We start from the raw sequence: 16477 nt of genomic DNA on the forward strand, positions 1-16477 counted from the left end.
GTCCTTAAGTATTCTCTCGAAATCTGCTGAGTTCTTCACGCGAAGACAACAGTATCCCACAAGGGGTTTGAGCAATGTCATCATATATTTGGCTAGTCCGTAGTGGTGCGAGTTGATGATGTCGAGTATTATACGTAGAGGGATACCTTTTTTGTATACCTTGGGCGGTCCATATACGCGAGGTGATATTGGCGCTCTGGGATTCAGCCGGTTCCTCACTCTCTCTGGTAGATCTGAGTCCCTCAGCAGCGCCACTATTTTTATTGTCATTGCCGACGTTTGATCCTTTTTGAATTTACTGTAGGCCGTGTATTGTAGTATCGAGCCGATTTTATGCTGGCAGTCGTCGATGCGTGACAGCACATTTGCATTTCCCTTGTCTGCTGGAAGAACTATAGTGTTAGCGTTATCCCTCAGCGCACGGATAGCCTCCAGCTTTGAGACAGTCATGTTCGCTTTTGGAAGCTGGAACTTGTCAATGATCCTGCAGTTTTCCCTCCTGATTTCCTCTTCTTCCTTCACCAGGCCCGAATTGCCTGCTCCACGCTGCCAATGTCCCTTTTCGCCGTGGTCCTCTGGATAGGTGCAAAGTTCAACCCTCTGGCTAGGGCAGATATTGTAGCTGCGTCCAGTACTTCAGCTGTCAGATTGACAATGGATCTGGTATTTTTCGCCATCTTGTTGGTCACCTTCCCTCCCGACAGCCTGTCAAATTTGCATTGCAGTTTTGTTGTAACACTGAGTTTCTGTACCTCACTATAGACGTAAGAGCTGCAGTTAGTCCCAGGGATCTGCTGGTAATGACTTTGCCATACCCAGGTGACATGCGAGCAGGACAAGTGCATTGTTGTCCAGCTCTTTTCGTGTAAGGAGAATGCGCTCCCTCGTTGTGGCCGTGCACGCTCCTCGTAAAATTCGGTCGGTCTCCTTCGATTTCACAGGGTGTCGCAGTCCCCCAAAGCGCGGCAGGATGTTCTCATATCGGCATAGCTAAAGGAAAGCCAACGTGCTGAGACGTTTGGCTTTCTTGCTGAATTCCTTACGCAGTTGCTTAAAGCTGTTTACCATCTCCTCCCCGTAGAGATGTCATAATGTGATTGTAGACTTTCCCGGCTTATACATTTGATGGAAACCTCTCTGGTTTCCAGCCAAGTGGCAGTATTATAAAACGATGACGTTCCGAAGAATGACATACTCATCATCTTCTAGCGAAGTGTCAAGATCTTGCAGATGCAGTCCTACTTATACCTACGGTGTGTCTCACTCTGGTGTCTCCGGGAAGATGGATACAGAGAGGCCAGCGGGCAGGTTGGGGGGGTGGGTGGTGGGGGTGAAGTCGCGGTGGTGGTGACAGCTGGCTTACCGTTCGATCCTCTGTCAGAGCATTCCGGCCCTGTCCGGCGAGGGGACGGTGGTGGGCGCGATGTTGACGAATTTCCACTATTGCTGGATTCCGTGCCACACTCAGTTGGTATCCTTCATCTTGATGCACTCTTTTATTACGCTGCCCCAACAATCAGAGGCTTGGCAGAGCACCTTGGTGTTCTCGAAGTCAAATGTATGGTCTTCCTTGATGCTGTGTTTTGTTATCGCCGATATCTTCATTTGCCCCAGCCGCAAATGCCTTGTATGTTTCTCGCAGCATTTGTCCAATTTACTATTGACGGCATTCACAGACGATGTTGTAAATCTCTGTTCGTTCAGTTTAAGTAGGTCTTTCCCAGAGCCAAGCCACGTTTTTGTCTTCGGCGGTTGTCGGAAGACGGTTTTTATGTTCGATGTTTTCAGAAACCTCGCAATTTTGGCTAACAGTGGTCCCAAATACATGAATTGGAGATTCTTATGAACAGATAGATGGACAGGCCGTGGGATACCCTCCCGTTCCTGAGATCGCAAATCTATACATGGAACATTTTGAGGAGATGGCCCTCCAGAGAGCTCTCCAAAACCCCAAGCACTTCTACCATTATGCTGACGAAAGTTGTATGGTTTGGGAGCATGGCAGACAGGGAATGGATGTTTCTCGAGCACCTTAAAACAGCATGCATGGAAACATCGCCTTCTCTATGGAAGTAGAGTAGAATGGCTGTCACTCATTTCTGGATATATTAATAAAGACGAAAGTAGATGGCACAATAGGCCATTCCCATTCAGTGTATACGAGAAAGACTTACGCAGACCTGTACCTACACGTAACAAGCTGCCACCATCCTGCGCAGTGGCAAAGGTACTGTTACACGGGGTGCACGTTGTGACGAAGAAAGCCTTTCAGCACCTGAAGGTTTACATTCACATAAACTTTAACTGTGTCAGCTGCAACAGAAGTATGTACGTGGTATATATTTGTGAATGTTCAAACTTTTCATCATGCACAAGTGCTGCCAACTATTGGGCATCACTATAAGAATATCAACAAGTCAATGTTGCAGTATACAGCAGCTCATGACGACCAGAATACAGGGATGTGGTTAATTTGCTACACTCCACTGTGTAAGCGAGTATTGTTATTGTCAATTTGGATTATAATTACTGAATGATCGTTTCATTTTTTACAATAGAGAATATTTAATAATTAGTTATTTCAGTGTACAGAATGAAGCCAAGTTTGCAAAGTATATTTAGAAAATATGCACAAGTTTATGTATGAAGCTTGCATCTAAGATCATTAAAGAACCACATAAAGAAAAATTTTCCTTCTTCCAGAAAAAATTCGAGTCTGAATGGATGAGTTCAACATGTTTTCACAAGTCGCGCTGTCGTATCAGTCAATCTAGGTGCTTACTGCACTTGATTTTTCATCTGAAGCATAGTGCTTTTATAGAGTTCCTGTGTTGTGACAGCAAGACACTGACAAGAGATTGAGGAAGGTGTGTGAAGTTGACGCTGTTGATCTTAGTACAATTAGTGTTGGAGAATCAGATTGTCTGGTGAAAGTAGACATCAGGCCACCCAAATACTCTGGACCTCCCGCGTAGCTGCAGACCGAGTCTGCAGAGACTCCTGACAATCTGCAGTGTATTCTCAGTCTGATTTTGGCTGACAAACCCATAACAGTGAATGAATTGTCAAAATGAGTGGGCTTAGGAGAGGCGAGTGTGTACAGAATATGGAGACGGTTGATACCGCAGAAGGTTACTGTCAAAATGGGGCCCGCAGAAAGTTGTCGGATCCCTCAAAGAAACAGGGAAGATAGTGTGCAGCGATCTTCTGGAACATTAGAAGAATTCTGGAGATGTCTCCTGGCAGGGAACATGATGGGAAATGAAACCGGTTCTATTGTTTTGAACCAGATGCGACAAGGCAGTCGATGGAATAGCATCAGCGGAACTCGCCGAAGAAGAAGATATTCAGAACTGCGCCATCAGCAGGAAATGAGATAGCTACTGCGTTTTTGATTAAGATGGACTGTTGCTTGCGTACATCATGAAACATAGTCCCAAAATCAATTCTGACGCATATGTGACAACCCTCAAGAGACTTCAAGCTCGAATGTGTCGTGTTCAGCAAAATCAGCAAAGACACGATGTTTTGCCTTTGCATGATAATGCCCAGCCAATCTTCAATGAGAAAACTGTGGTGTCACCGCCAGACACCACTCTTGCTAGGTGGTGGCTTAAATCGGCCGCGGTCCATTTAGTACCTGTTGGACCCGGTGTCGCCACTGTGTGATCGCAGACCGAGCGCCACCACAAGGCAGGTCTGGAGATACGGACGAGCACTCGCCCCAGTTGTACGGACGACATTGCTAGCGACAATACGGACGAAGCCTTCCTCTCATTTGCCGAGAGACAGTTAGAATAGCCTTCTGCTAAGTCCATGGCTACGACCTAGCAAGGCGCCATTAGCCTTACCTAGTTTGAGAGTTATAGTATAAATGTCTCAAGAAGAACGTTGTAAACCAACAAAGAATAAAGTGAAGTATATTCCAAAGCTACGTATTTTCTTGATAGCAGTCATAACGTATCCTGTTCCAGACTTGACGCCAGTCGGCGTGTGTGTACGCGTGCCTTTCGGCTCCCTTCTTAGTGTGGCGTAGCTAGCTTGTTACGCCACAACAAAAACCGCCACGAGATCACAACACTGAAACACCCACTCTGCTGCCATAATCTGGCACCGTGTGATTGCCACCTCATCGGTAAACTGAAGAAAGAGATTTGAAGATAATGCCTCGCTCTTGAAGGCTTTTAAATAGTGTCTCAAACGTGCTGCTATAAAAAAAAAAAAATCTGTATTCTTTTCGGAGTGGCACTCGTACAAAGGTAAAACGCAGAAAACTAATTCGAGGAAGTCTATGTCATGAACCACAGTATTTATTACATTATTGTAAAGTTAAGCAGAATTAATAGAAAATTATAAATATCGGGGTGTACGTTTCAGTGATACTCTTTGTTGTGACTTGATCAGACAGCCAAGCCACTATGAGATAGCCGAAAGGCACGCGTTTAACCTCACGCAGGCTGGCGTGAGGTCTGGAACAGTTAAAGGAGTTGAGTCTAGTAAAAAAAGTACGTAGCTTCTGGAATACTTAACTTTAATCCATAACTGGTAAACATCGGTCTGACGGTACATGCTTCACAAGATAAATAGCCAATGATAATGGCGCCTTGTTAGGTCGTAGCAAATGACGTAGCTGAAGGCTATGCTAACTATCATCTCGGCAAATGAGAGCGTAATTTGTCAGTGAACCATCGCTAGCAAATTCGGCTGTACAACTGGGGCGAGTGCTGCCGTGTGGCGGCGCTCGGTCTGCAATCACTGATAGTGGGGACACGCGGGTCCGACGTATACTACCGGACCGCGGCCGGTTTAAAGGCTACCACCTAGCAAGTGTGGTGTCTGGCGGTGACACCACACTCCTTAGGATAACGACTGTGAATAGAAAAATGAAAATTAACCTTCTTCTCGATCTCTGATTGGCAGTGCACCAGCCGGCCGCGGTGGTCTAGTGGTTCTAGGCGCGCAGTCCGGAACCGCGGGACTGCTACGGTCGCAGGTTCGAATCCTGCCTCGGGCATGGATGGGTGTGATGTCCTTAGGTTAGTTCGGTTTAAGTAGTTCTAAGTTCTAGGGGACTGATGACCACAGAAGTTAAGTCCCATAGTGCTCAGAGCCATTTGAACCATTTGAGCAGTGTACCAATAACAACTACCAGTTTTGAATCCAGAGTTTTGCACACGATTTTAACTTGCGACATACCATAAAAGTGAAAGTGGTGCATGTGCTGCAAATTAGATGGTAAAAGTATTCCAACGGATTAGTTAAACAACAGATCCATTATTATAATAGTAGAAGAAATCGTGGATGATATACACCATTTGACACTCACGTCAAACAGATTCATCGAAAAGTAAAACGTATGTTAGCCCAAACGAAAATTTAATTACCATGCTTGCAGTTTTCACCAGAAATCGGAGCTACAAATATCTTCGGAAACTCCTAGCTGTTTCATAAATCGAAAAAAAATATGCTGAAGATCACTTTAGCGACAGAGACGTATGCCAGGATAACGTCTAGTAGAGTTACCATGTTAGTAAAGTAGTGTGGCCGGAAAGTAGGGGGAAGGAATGAGGAAGGGGCGATTGGTCTGTGAAAAGAGGGGGGGGGGGGCCAGATTTATGTTGGAAGGTGCGAGATCATGGCTGTAGGGGGGATGAGGAAGGACAGTACAATGAAAATTTGTGATCTTGTCTCGGGTGCGCAGACTGGTGTGAGAAATTTCGTTGTTAAGGAGTAGGAGAAATTCGCCTGCACTTTTGTGGCGATGCACACGTCCAAGTAGTATCTTCAACTTCCTGAGGGCAGCACAATACACTGTCGAATTGATCATTGCGCCATGAAGGAGGACATCATACAGAATATTCCCTTCAGAGTCCCTGTCAGATGGCGAGGAACTCAGCCGGTACACACATTTGTGTACACCAATAGGTGGGGGAGAGTGTCACAACTACCGTCAGAGACGTCCAGTTATGCAGTGAGGTGTTTGACTGTGATCCGTCAACCACCTCGAATGAGACTGCCCATACGTTCCAGCATTGCAAGAGTGACAGCGGCCTGCCGGCAGGCGGAAGATCGGACATGTTTGAGCGACCTAGTTTCGATGGTGACAGACACCTCACCCAACGACTCGCCATGTTTTTGTTTACTGCCAGGTCTGCTTAACACATTCTTCAAGCGCCTATGAATATCTGCCATGCTCTTGGCTTCCGTCAAAGGAAACACAATGACCGTCTCTGCCTGGAACGTTCCTCCGTTACAGACGCCGTTTTGATACATACGGCCGCTCGGGTAGAGCCGCAATGTCACGGATTGCGAGGGCCCTCCCGCTGGAGGTTCGAGTCTTCCCTCGGGCAGGGGCGTGTATGTTGTTCTTAGCATAAGTTAGTTTATGTAGTGTGTAAGTCTAGGGGCCGATGACCTCAGTAGTTTGGTCCCTTAGGAATTCATACCCATTTGAACATTTGAAACGCACGTATAACGCTGCCACCAATCGGAACTTCATGAAAGTATAGGGGCTTAAACGGAAACATTCCACGATGTCCCGTAACATATTCCACATTTCTTAAAACGAAACTGGCAGAGAGAAAAAATGAATTACATTGCTCATTGAAAGTTCCTATTTTGCAGCAGTAAAGTGTACACTCTAGAGATTGCACTTTTCGACATATTGCGATTGGATCTTAAAGTTACATCGTAATGTTAAAAACATCGTCCGGCAGCAGACATATGTGAACGTCCACTGTCTCATTAATCTCGGGCCCTTCAACAAGTCGAATAGTATAAGGAAGAAAAGGAAACTATGAATAATTCAATGTAATAAGTGCCTAATTCTTATTGCTTTGTCGTGCGTATTCTAGGGAAAAGTCTGTGAAGAGTTCTGGTTCCAGCTTGAAACCAGGGGTCAAGATCCAGCAGTAATATTGATGCTCCACCGAAATCCGAATTTAATGAAAGCAGCTGGCTCTTTGGACGTTTGCATTTCCGAGGTCTTACGGGCTCCTGCCTATTACTTTCCACAACCCCGTCTGACAATAATCAATTTTTGCCACGTTTTTGTCATTCAAGGCCGCCAGTGATGTACATGAAATTATATTATCTATTGACGACATATTGGTATCGAAATAATTCAGCATTTGTGTTGATTTTTACCCACTGCTTATTTTTGAGACTCAGTTGAACATTTTTTTTAGGGAATGACAAATTTCTATCACCTTTGATCACCTTCAGATATTTGTAGTTGTGCACGCAACACGTATTTATACAGGAACTGCGTTCTGACGTGTTAGATAGTAATGATCTGTGTTAGTACTGCACTTTGGAGTGTAGCCCTAAAAATATATTATAATAAGACTAACAGAAAGTACAATGAACACAGTGATACAGAAATACTAGAGCACAAATTAACAATCAAAGCGCTAGTATTAGTATTTAGGGCAACTGAAGATAAGAGACCAATTGATGTTTCAGGTTATGGATAGTGCTGTCATCATCAGAAAACACCAAAACGACCGCAGAAGAGAAAAAAACGTTATGTTGTCAGGAGAATGTGAAGTCTGAGAAGGAATTTATGAAAATCAGCTATGAACTTGATCATTTGCTTCGCCTTGACATTATAAAGGGACCGTGATACGCTCAGTATTTTTTTAGCAATACCAAGTATTGTGCAATAATATTGGCCCTTTGAGAGCGATATTGGCGATTTGTGAAAAATATTAAAGGTGACCGCAGAGCTTTAAAAGCATTGAGATCAACTCAATATATTCCGCAATATATTGCGCCGTGTAAGAACAGTACTGCAGTATAAACGGCTGTTCATGCCGACACCAAGAGAAATTCAGTTCGCCTTGAACGAATTTCCGCAAACAACTGGAAAAAGTAAATGACAGAAGGTCAGGCAGTGTACTGGAGGATGTTTATTAAATCTCCATGCGGTAGGCTGCTTTGAGAAATGAAATTCCTGACTTTAGGAAACGCCAGGTACTTCGTTGTCCACCGGAAACTGAAGATCACTGTGTCATGACAGTAAGCAGAAATGTTCACGTTACATGTGCAGTTTCCAAAACTGGCCAACAGGCCCTGGTCAGCTAGCCAATGAGCATACATACAATAATCAATAAATAATTATTTATTTGGTTTCCAACAGTTGTTGTGGAGAAATATATAGAAAATACCACTTGTACACGATAAAAAATACGTTCATTTGTTTAATTCCCAGTTAGTGGTTATTATGGTTTACGAATATATTGCACATTAATGTTGTGTGCTTCTTGCCACACACATTAGCTTAATATATTGTACAATATTATTACGCAATATACCGTGTATGGATCTTGTGATGGTCCCTTAACGGCTATGTCTCTGTAACCAGTAAAAGTTGGACGCATATCTAATGGAAACTTTTATTTGCATACGTGTATACAGAAGGTTAAAACAGGGATGGGGTGCCTTCGGTAAATAAAATAGGACTTTGGAAACTGAGCTTTCAAAGTGTTGTGGGTTGGCAGGAGAGCCAACACCGGTTCGAGAGGAAGCCGAAAGGCACGCGTTTTAGCTCACGCAGGCTGGCGTGAGGTCTGGAACAGGTCAAGGAAATTAGACTTTAGCAAAAAACGTACATAGCTGCTGGAATACTTAACTTTAATCCATAAATGGTGAACTTCGCTCTTGATGGTACATTATTCATAATCTCAATAGTAACCGGCAATGGCGCCTTGCTAGGTCGTAGCAAATGACGTAGCTGAAGGCTATGCTAACTATCGTCTCGGCAAATGAGAGCGTAATTTTGTCAGTGAACCATCGCTAGCAAAGTCGGTTGTACAACTGGGGCGAGTGCTAGGAAGTCTCTCTAGACCTGCCGTGTGGCGGCGCTCGGTCTGCAATCACTGATAGTGGCGACACGCGGGTCCGACGTATACTAACGGACCGCGGCCGATTTAAAGGCTACCACCTAGCAAGTGTGGTGTCTGGCGGTGACACCACACAAAGTACCTGGAAGATAAGCTTACAATCAGTGTTTATTACCAAGTTCGGCTAATGTCTGTGAGACTTGGACATTCTGTGCGAGAATGACTGAAAAACTAAATGCTAGCCAGTGAAGATTGGAGAGAAGGGATTTGAGAATTACTAGTAGAGGCAGGAAGAAAAACAAATGGGCCAGGGAACAGGCTGTCGTAGAAGAAGCAATTTTAAAAGTACAGGAAGCGAAGTGGTGGCTGGAGCATGCAGTCATCCGAATGAGTGGTTAACAGGTCAAGAGAATCGGTTGCTGTGTTAAGACAAGAGAAGACTGCCCCCTAATTGAATGAGGGAAATTACAGTAATCCTCAAGCAGAAGCAACATGATCCAAATAACCAAAGAAAATAATACGTCTAAAAGTGTAGAGGAGACGTTCAAATAGCATTCGATGGGAAATGAGGATCCTGGTAGCATTAGGTATCCAAATGTCTTATGTTACTGATTAACTTCATGACGCATGTGCGGAAGCAATTGCATAATGTAACATTTTAGCAATCAATATTAGTTAACGACTTGAACTGAAATCGAACAGTAAAATACTTTTCTTTTTTTACCAAACGAAAGAAGTAAAAAAACTTCCTTTCTGTTACAGTCCCACCCATGTTGTCGATACCAAATCAACTAGAGGGAGCGTACATCGGCCAGGATGTGACGCTGGAGTGCCATACAGAGGCCTATCCGACGTCGATCAACTACTGGACGACGGAGAAGGGTGACATGATCGTCTCCGGTAAGTTTTATTCTGTTGTTCAGAATATTAATCGTTTATGTAACTTAAAGAATAGGTCTTCCCTGCATTCGTCAAGTTCTCAACATAACCTCTACTGCTATGAATTTAAATTCTCTTGACACCAACATTAATGAAGCAAATATCTGAAAATAATTTTTTAAGAAAAAATTACGAAACGTTCTCAATGAACTGCAGAACGTTATGTTGCAGGAGGCGCAAAAAATTTCGATCATTGAAACGTTGTATAAATAGCTGCGAGTATTAAAATAGTTGTCTACAAATATAGATACACAAACACATCGAGAATGGTCACGATATAATTCGACAAAATATGTATGTGGAACAATATTTGTAAGCAAAAAATTGTAGTTTCGACTCGCTGAAACACTTTTGAGACGGAAAGAAATTTTTGGATGATGTGCCATATGCTGGTTGACTGTCAACGGGAATATCAACTCGCAACATCAAGCAGGAAAAGACTGTACAGGCTCAAATAAGTATAGAACACTTAAGTACAATATTAACAAGCAGAAAGCAAGGATCGATTACAAATTTAGATATTCTGGCTGCTTGAAGAGCAGAAGATATAGCGAATGAAAACATCTGGAGATATTGATCCATGCAGTCGGTGTCTGTACAAATATTAATTTGAAGCAATAAGAAACAATTGGCATGGTTGGATAGACAGCCTCCATTGTCTCATTCCACACTTGCCTCAAACAAGGAACGGATGAGGTTAATCTTTGTATGCATATATCGAATCCAAGAGTTTTCTGCTTTATAAATGTCATTAAAAGTTTATTGTGGCCATTTGATTTTCGTTTGAAGGGGAATACAAGTAGTTTTTTGACTTCTATTTTCTTTGAAGTTTGGTACCAACTATGAAATTTCCCAAACCCACCTTGTACATAACTCTGAATGAATATCTAACTAACTTTTACCGTGACATTTACCACAGCATTGAATTTTATGTATAGGTCTTATTTCCTTATAATTAACAGGAGATAATGGAAGTGTCATTTCTTGCTGTTGTGATTCGTCTCCCTTTGATGCAAGTCAGCACTAAACTTGGTCAATTATTCAATGTATCGGACGTAAGCACACGAATATCTACGAGCTGTTTGTTGGATTACGGCTGAGCTCGAGTTATTTTGCATCCTACAAGTGTTGTCATTATTTCGAGCTGCTGAGGCGTTGAGAAACAAAGGTTTTAACTCAAGCTACACGTCATTTATGTAGATAGATAGAAACTACTAAGTACAAGCCTTTTTCTGTAGTCTGTAAGCTATATACAAGAACCTTGTACTAATTTATTTGCGAAGTTTTCAAGAAACTTTAACAATGAAAATCAATACGTAATCAGCGAAACATAACACTATATCTATTGCTTCCATTTTGCCTGTCAAATCACACAGCACGACTTGCGTTAGGAGCGACATTTGACTGAAAATAAAGTCGTGTTTTGAAACCTATTTTGCTAACCATCTATTTGTCATTGATTATGATACCAGTGTTTAACGCAAATACTTGTCCTACAAGGTTAACGCTTTTTTTAACATTAACATTTATTAGTGCCGAGAATAAAAAAGAATGTATTCGTCCTGGGCGATATACTTGCAGTCCTGAGTTCATGTCTCTCATTTGACCACAGAGGAATGGTAACCTCTGAGTTTTAGATGCAGCAAGGAAGTAGCTGCTCTATCTCAAAATGTATGAGGGCTGTTCGGAAAGTAAAGTACGATAGGTCCCGAAATGGTGACGACAGTGAAAATCCGATGAAGCTCTGCGCAGATATGTTGGGCAGAGCCTTTAGTATACATGTCAATTGTGCTACGTTGCCCGTTTCAGATCCGAGAACATAGTGAACACGTAATGGGTTATCGCTGAGCGAGGTCGACTGATTCACATATCCCCACGCAACACACATGTCATGTCTTCACGACAATTGTTGTCCACACACTACAGGGGCGATGAGAACGCCACTGCAGTGGTTTCGATGGGATGAGTTTGATCGCGCACCATACAGCCCGGACTTGGCTCCCTCTGATGTTCATCTCTACTCACGTGAACCGTTGGCTGTGTAGACAACGTTTATGCATCGATGACGAACTGCAGCGCAGCGAAGAGAACTTGCGGAAAGCAAAGCGGCTGCATTCTATGACGAGGATATTGGGAAATTGGTACAACGCCACAACAAATGTCTAAGTCGGAATGGCGACTATGTAGATAAGTAACTGGAAGGTTTAGCAAACTGCAGCAAATGAAACGTTTTTGATTTGCACTCTGGTTCCCATTTTACGATCGATCGGACCATACATTTCAAAAAGCCTTGTAATTCAGCTAGGTGCAGTATGGAAAGCTTATAAGAAGAGCAGTGACGAATGGGAAATCATTGTAGCGACAATACGAACCGTAAAAGGGGAAGTCCACTTACATAGCACCTTTGACAGAGGTTACATAGTTACACACCTGCAGACGAGAATCACGGAAAAGGTGAAACTGGTCGGTTGTGCCAGTATTATTGTCGTGAGCATCTGGGGAAAGTGATTTAATGAAGTACGGTGAAACCACGAATAGGAAACAAGGTGCCGGAAATCCACGCATCATCACAACAAGTGGGATTCGGAAGATTGCCCGCTCTATAAAGCTTCATAGGCAGCGGCCTGTGGCAAATTTGATGGGAGAGCCTCTGAAGGTCCAGGAGCTTAAGGGCACACCGTCAGATGTTAGTTGTTGAAAATAGGGCTCTGCAGCAGTTGGTGCTCTGCAGCAGACGACACTTGCGTGTTGCGTGCTGACCCAAGGACATATAAAATTACAGTTGCAGTGCACACGACATAAACGAGATTGGACGGTGGATCGGTGGAAACGGCTGCTTAAGACAATCACGGAATCACGGACGCAGACCGATTGCGGGCAGGATTATACCATTGGGGACCTGGCCTTTCATGTAACCTGTGGTTGTGGCTGCGAATTTTCTTTCTTTGGGTCACCACTCTGCTGACTGCTTTGATGCGGCCCGCTACGAATTCCTCTCCAATGCCAACCTCTTCATCTGAGAGTAGCACTTGCAACCTACGACCTCAATTATTTGCTGGATGTATTCCAATCGCTGTCTTCCTCTACAGTTTTACCCTCTACAGCTCTCTCTAGCATCATAGAAGTCATTACTGATGTCTTAACAGATGTCCTATCATCCTGTCCCTTCTCCTTGTCATTGTTTTACACATATTCCTTTCCGCTACAATTCTGCGCAGAACCTCCTCATTCCTTACCTTATCAGTCCACCTAATTTTCAACATTCGCCTGTAGCAACACACCTCAATTGCTTCGATTCTCTACTGTTCCGGTTTCCCATAGTCCATGTTTCACTATCAAACAATGCTGTTCTCCAAACATACATCCTCAGAAGTTTCTTCCTGTAATTGAGGTCTATGCTTGATACTAGAAGACTTGTTTTGGCCTGGAACACCCTTTTTGCTAGTTTTAGTCTGCTTTTGACGTCCTCCTTGCTTCCTCTTTGCTCCGTCCGTCATTGGTTATTTTGCTGACTAGGTAACAGAATTCCTTAACTTCATCTACCTCGTGACCATCAATCTCGATGTTAAGTTTCTTGCTGTTCCCATTTGTGCTACTTCTCATTACTTTCGTCTTTCATCGATTTACTCTCAATACATATTCGGCACTCATTTGACTGATCATTCCATTCAGCATATCATGTAGTTCTTCTTCACCTTCACGCTGGATTTCAACATCATCAGTGAATCGTATCACTTATATCCCTTCATCTTGAATTTTAATTCCATTCCTGAACCTTTCTTTTATTTCCATCATTGCTTCTTCGATGCACACCCTTTTTAAACCGAGCGCTTCGTTCTTGGTCGTCGACATTTCTTGTTCCCCTTTGCTCTTGTAAATTCTGCATGAGACGTGGTATTTACTGGTATGAAGGAAAACGTGGAAGGGAGGACCCACCAATGTAACATTGTTTTCGCACAACCTGTTTATTTAACAACTTATAATCATAAGACTGTTTTCTTTTCAAATTAACAAATTTGTGAAGTGAATAAGTTTTTACAAGAGAAATCAAGACAAGAGCAACATGACAGTAATTACAAGGGCCCGGACCTGCAGCACGCCCGTTATCAGGTGAAACAGTGATGTTTAATACCGCGCTGGACACTGTTTCTCTTATTAAATGCCTTTCTGCAACACGTCAAAACATATAAGTAATACTGATGAGAAGAGTGTTTCATTTACTGAAGAAGATGACGTAATATTTTTTAAATTTGAGAACTGTATGTCGAAGGCTTCGGGGCTAAGTGCGCACCTATGCTTAAAGGTAAAACGAATTAAGAAACAATTATGACAATGATATGGCTTGCTTCAAAGAGAGTAACCTTTTCATTTTAACCAGCATCCAAGGTGCGAAGGGATCCCAATCCGTCCCTTTTGACAATCTTATTACGATAATAGCCCACGTGACAGTTGGCAGCTAATATGTCAAAAGTTAAATTGTTTCTCAGTTATGAAGCCGCTCTGAAGGAAAGTTTCAAAAATTTACGTATGAGCATTTATTACAAGGGAACTCAATCGGTGGTACCACAAGATCCAGTTAAAAATAGACCAACAATGATACGGTCTTTCAAAGACGTGAATGCACAGCGTAGTACAACAGGTAGTTCAGATTATCTCAAATACAATTACAATCAAGGAACTGAACCGGTTAACATCAAAATCTAACCACAAGACCCCTGTTTGTTTAACGGCTGCTTGTGCCTTGGTACAATTCCAACCAAGAGCTAATTCATTAAAACATTAATGATCGGTTATAAAATAGAAAGGTAGGGAAATATAATATTAGAACAAATTTTCAAACGACAACTAGTGTCTAGTACAATACTACAGTCTATATTTACGACCAAATAGCCGACCAAGTAAAACTCTGAGGGTCGGGTACAAACCATAAAATAATAAAGAAAGGCAGTATAGTAATGGATCAAATATTTAAACGACAAACAGTGTCTTAGAACAATACTACGGCCTATATTTACGGCCAAAGAGCGAGCGGGTAGAGCTCTGACGGTGGAGTACAAACCAGAAAGTAGACAATGACACCAATCATCACGAGGATTACGGAATGTTACTCCCCTTCATGAGCAAGCAGCTCCATGGATCCACGGTGCGTCGCAGCTGTTACTGAGTGGTGCCGATGAAAGCCAGGGAGAAGAGGGCAGCCGGGCCACGAGCGGTCGTCCAACACGTATGCCGCCAACCAAACGATGGTATATCGGCCTGCTGCTTGTAGCCGACGCTGACCCCAGTGAAGTACTCCGGTATCTTTACTCTGCGCAGGCCCTCCCTGGGTAGCTCGCGGCTTCGGCCGCTCGGACCTCGTGACCGCCTCTTGTTGCGACGCTACCATCGATCCCCAAACTTGGTACTTCCTCTTTCTCGGGGCAGCGAAGCCGTATATATATAGGCAAGCAAAGAACTTCTGAGGACACAACCCACAGATACCAACTCTTCCTCATAGATATTCGCAACGGGGCCGCAAGTGGGATAGTCGTTACAACCCTTGAGCTAGTGGCGCCAGACAGAACAGTCTACTAACTTAATGGCGCCACAGCTCATTGTCTATTACTCATCGCTCCCTATACGTTACTCGTATCTTTCTCGGAATTTCGAACATCTTGCACCTTTTTATATTGTCATAAGCTTTTTTCAGGTCGACAAATCCTATAAACGTGTCTTGATTTTTCTTTAGTCTTGCTTCCGTTATCAATTTCAATGTCAGAATTACCTGTCTGGTGCAATTACCTTTTCTAAACACAAACCGATCGTCATCTGACACATCCTCAATTTTCTTTTCTGTTCTTCTGTACACTATTCCTGTCAGCAACGTGGATGCATGAGCTGTTAAGTTGACTGTGCGATAATTATTGCACTTGTCAACTCTTGCAGTCTTCGGAATTGTGTGGACGATATGTTTCCGAAAGTTGGATGGTATGTAACCAGACTCATACATTCTACAGATCATCGTGAATAGTCAACGTGAATAGTCTTTTTGTTGCCACTTTCCCAATGATTTTAGAAATTCTGATGGAATGTTATGTATCCCTTCTGCCTTATTTGATCTTAAGTCATCTAAATTGGCTCTCTTAAATTCTGATTCTAATACCGGATCCCCTATCTGTTCTAAACCGACTCCTGTTCCTCATAGAGGGCCTCAATGTACTCTTTCCACACATACGATTTCTCCTCTGCATTTAACAGTGGAATACCCGATACACTCTTAATGTTACCACCCTTGCTTTTGATGTCACCGAAGGTCGTTTTGACTTTCCAGCATGCTAAGTCAGTCCTCCTTACGATCACCTCTTTTCCGATTTCTTCATTTTTTTTTCATGCAGCTATTTTGTCTTAGCTTCCTTGTATTTCCTGTTTATTTCGTTCCTCAGCGACTTGTATTTCTGTATTTGTGAATTTCCCTGAACATTTCTTCACTTCCTTCTTTCATCGACCATCAGGTATTTCTTCCATTACCCACGGTTTCTTCGTTGTTACCTTCCTTTTATCTGTGTTTTTCTTTCTAACTTCTTTGATCGATCTTTTCTTAGAGAGGTCCATTTCTCTTCAACTATACTGCATACTGAGCTATTCTTTATTGTTGTATCTATAGACTAAGATTACTTCAAACGTGTCTCGTCATCCCTTAGTTCATCTGTATCCCA

General features: G+C 42.9%; 1 protein-coding gene across 1 annotated transcript in view; it reads left to right on the forward strand.

The window, feature by feature from the left end:
• The window catches only part of LOC124776951 (neurotrimin-like), a 1187890-nt gene that overhangs the window by 958479 nt on the left and 212934 nt on the right, over nt 1–16477 (forward strand). Inside the window, exon 8 of the mRNA XM_047252183.1 lies at nt 9606–9743. Within this exon, the coding sequence (XP_047108139.1) occupies nt 9606–9743 (138 nt within the window). The remainder of the gene's footprint in view (nt 1–9605; nt 9744–16477) is intronic.

Source organism: Schistocerca piceifrons, chromosome 1, assembly GCF_021461385.2.
Source record: "Schistocerca piceifrons isolate TAMUIC-IGC-003096 chromosome 1, iqSchPice1.1, whole genome shotgun sequence".
In the NCBI taxonomy this organism is placed as follows: domain Eukaryota; kingdom Metazoa; phylum Arthropoda; class Insecta; order Orthoptera; family Acrididae; genus Schistocerca; species Schistocerca piceifrons.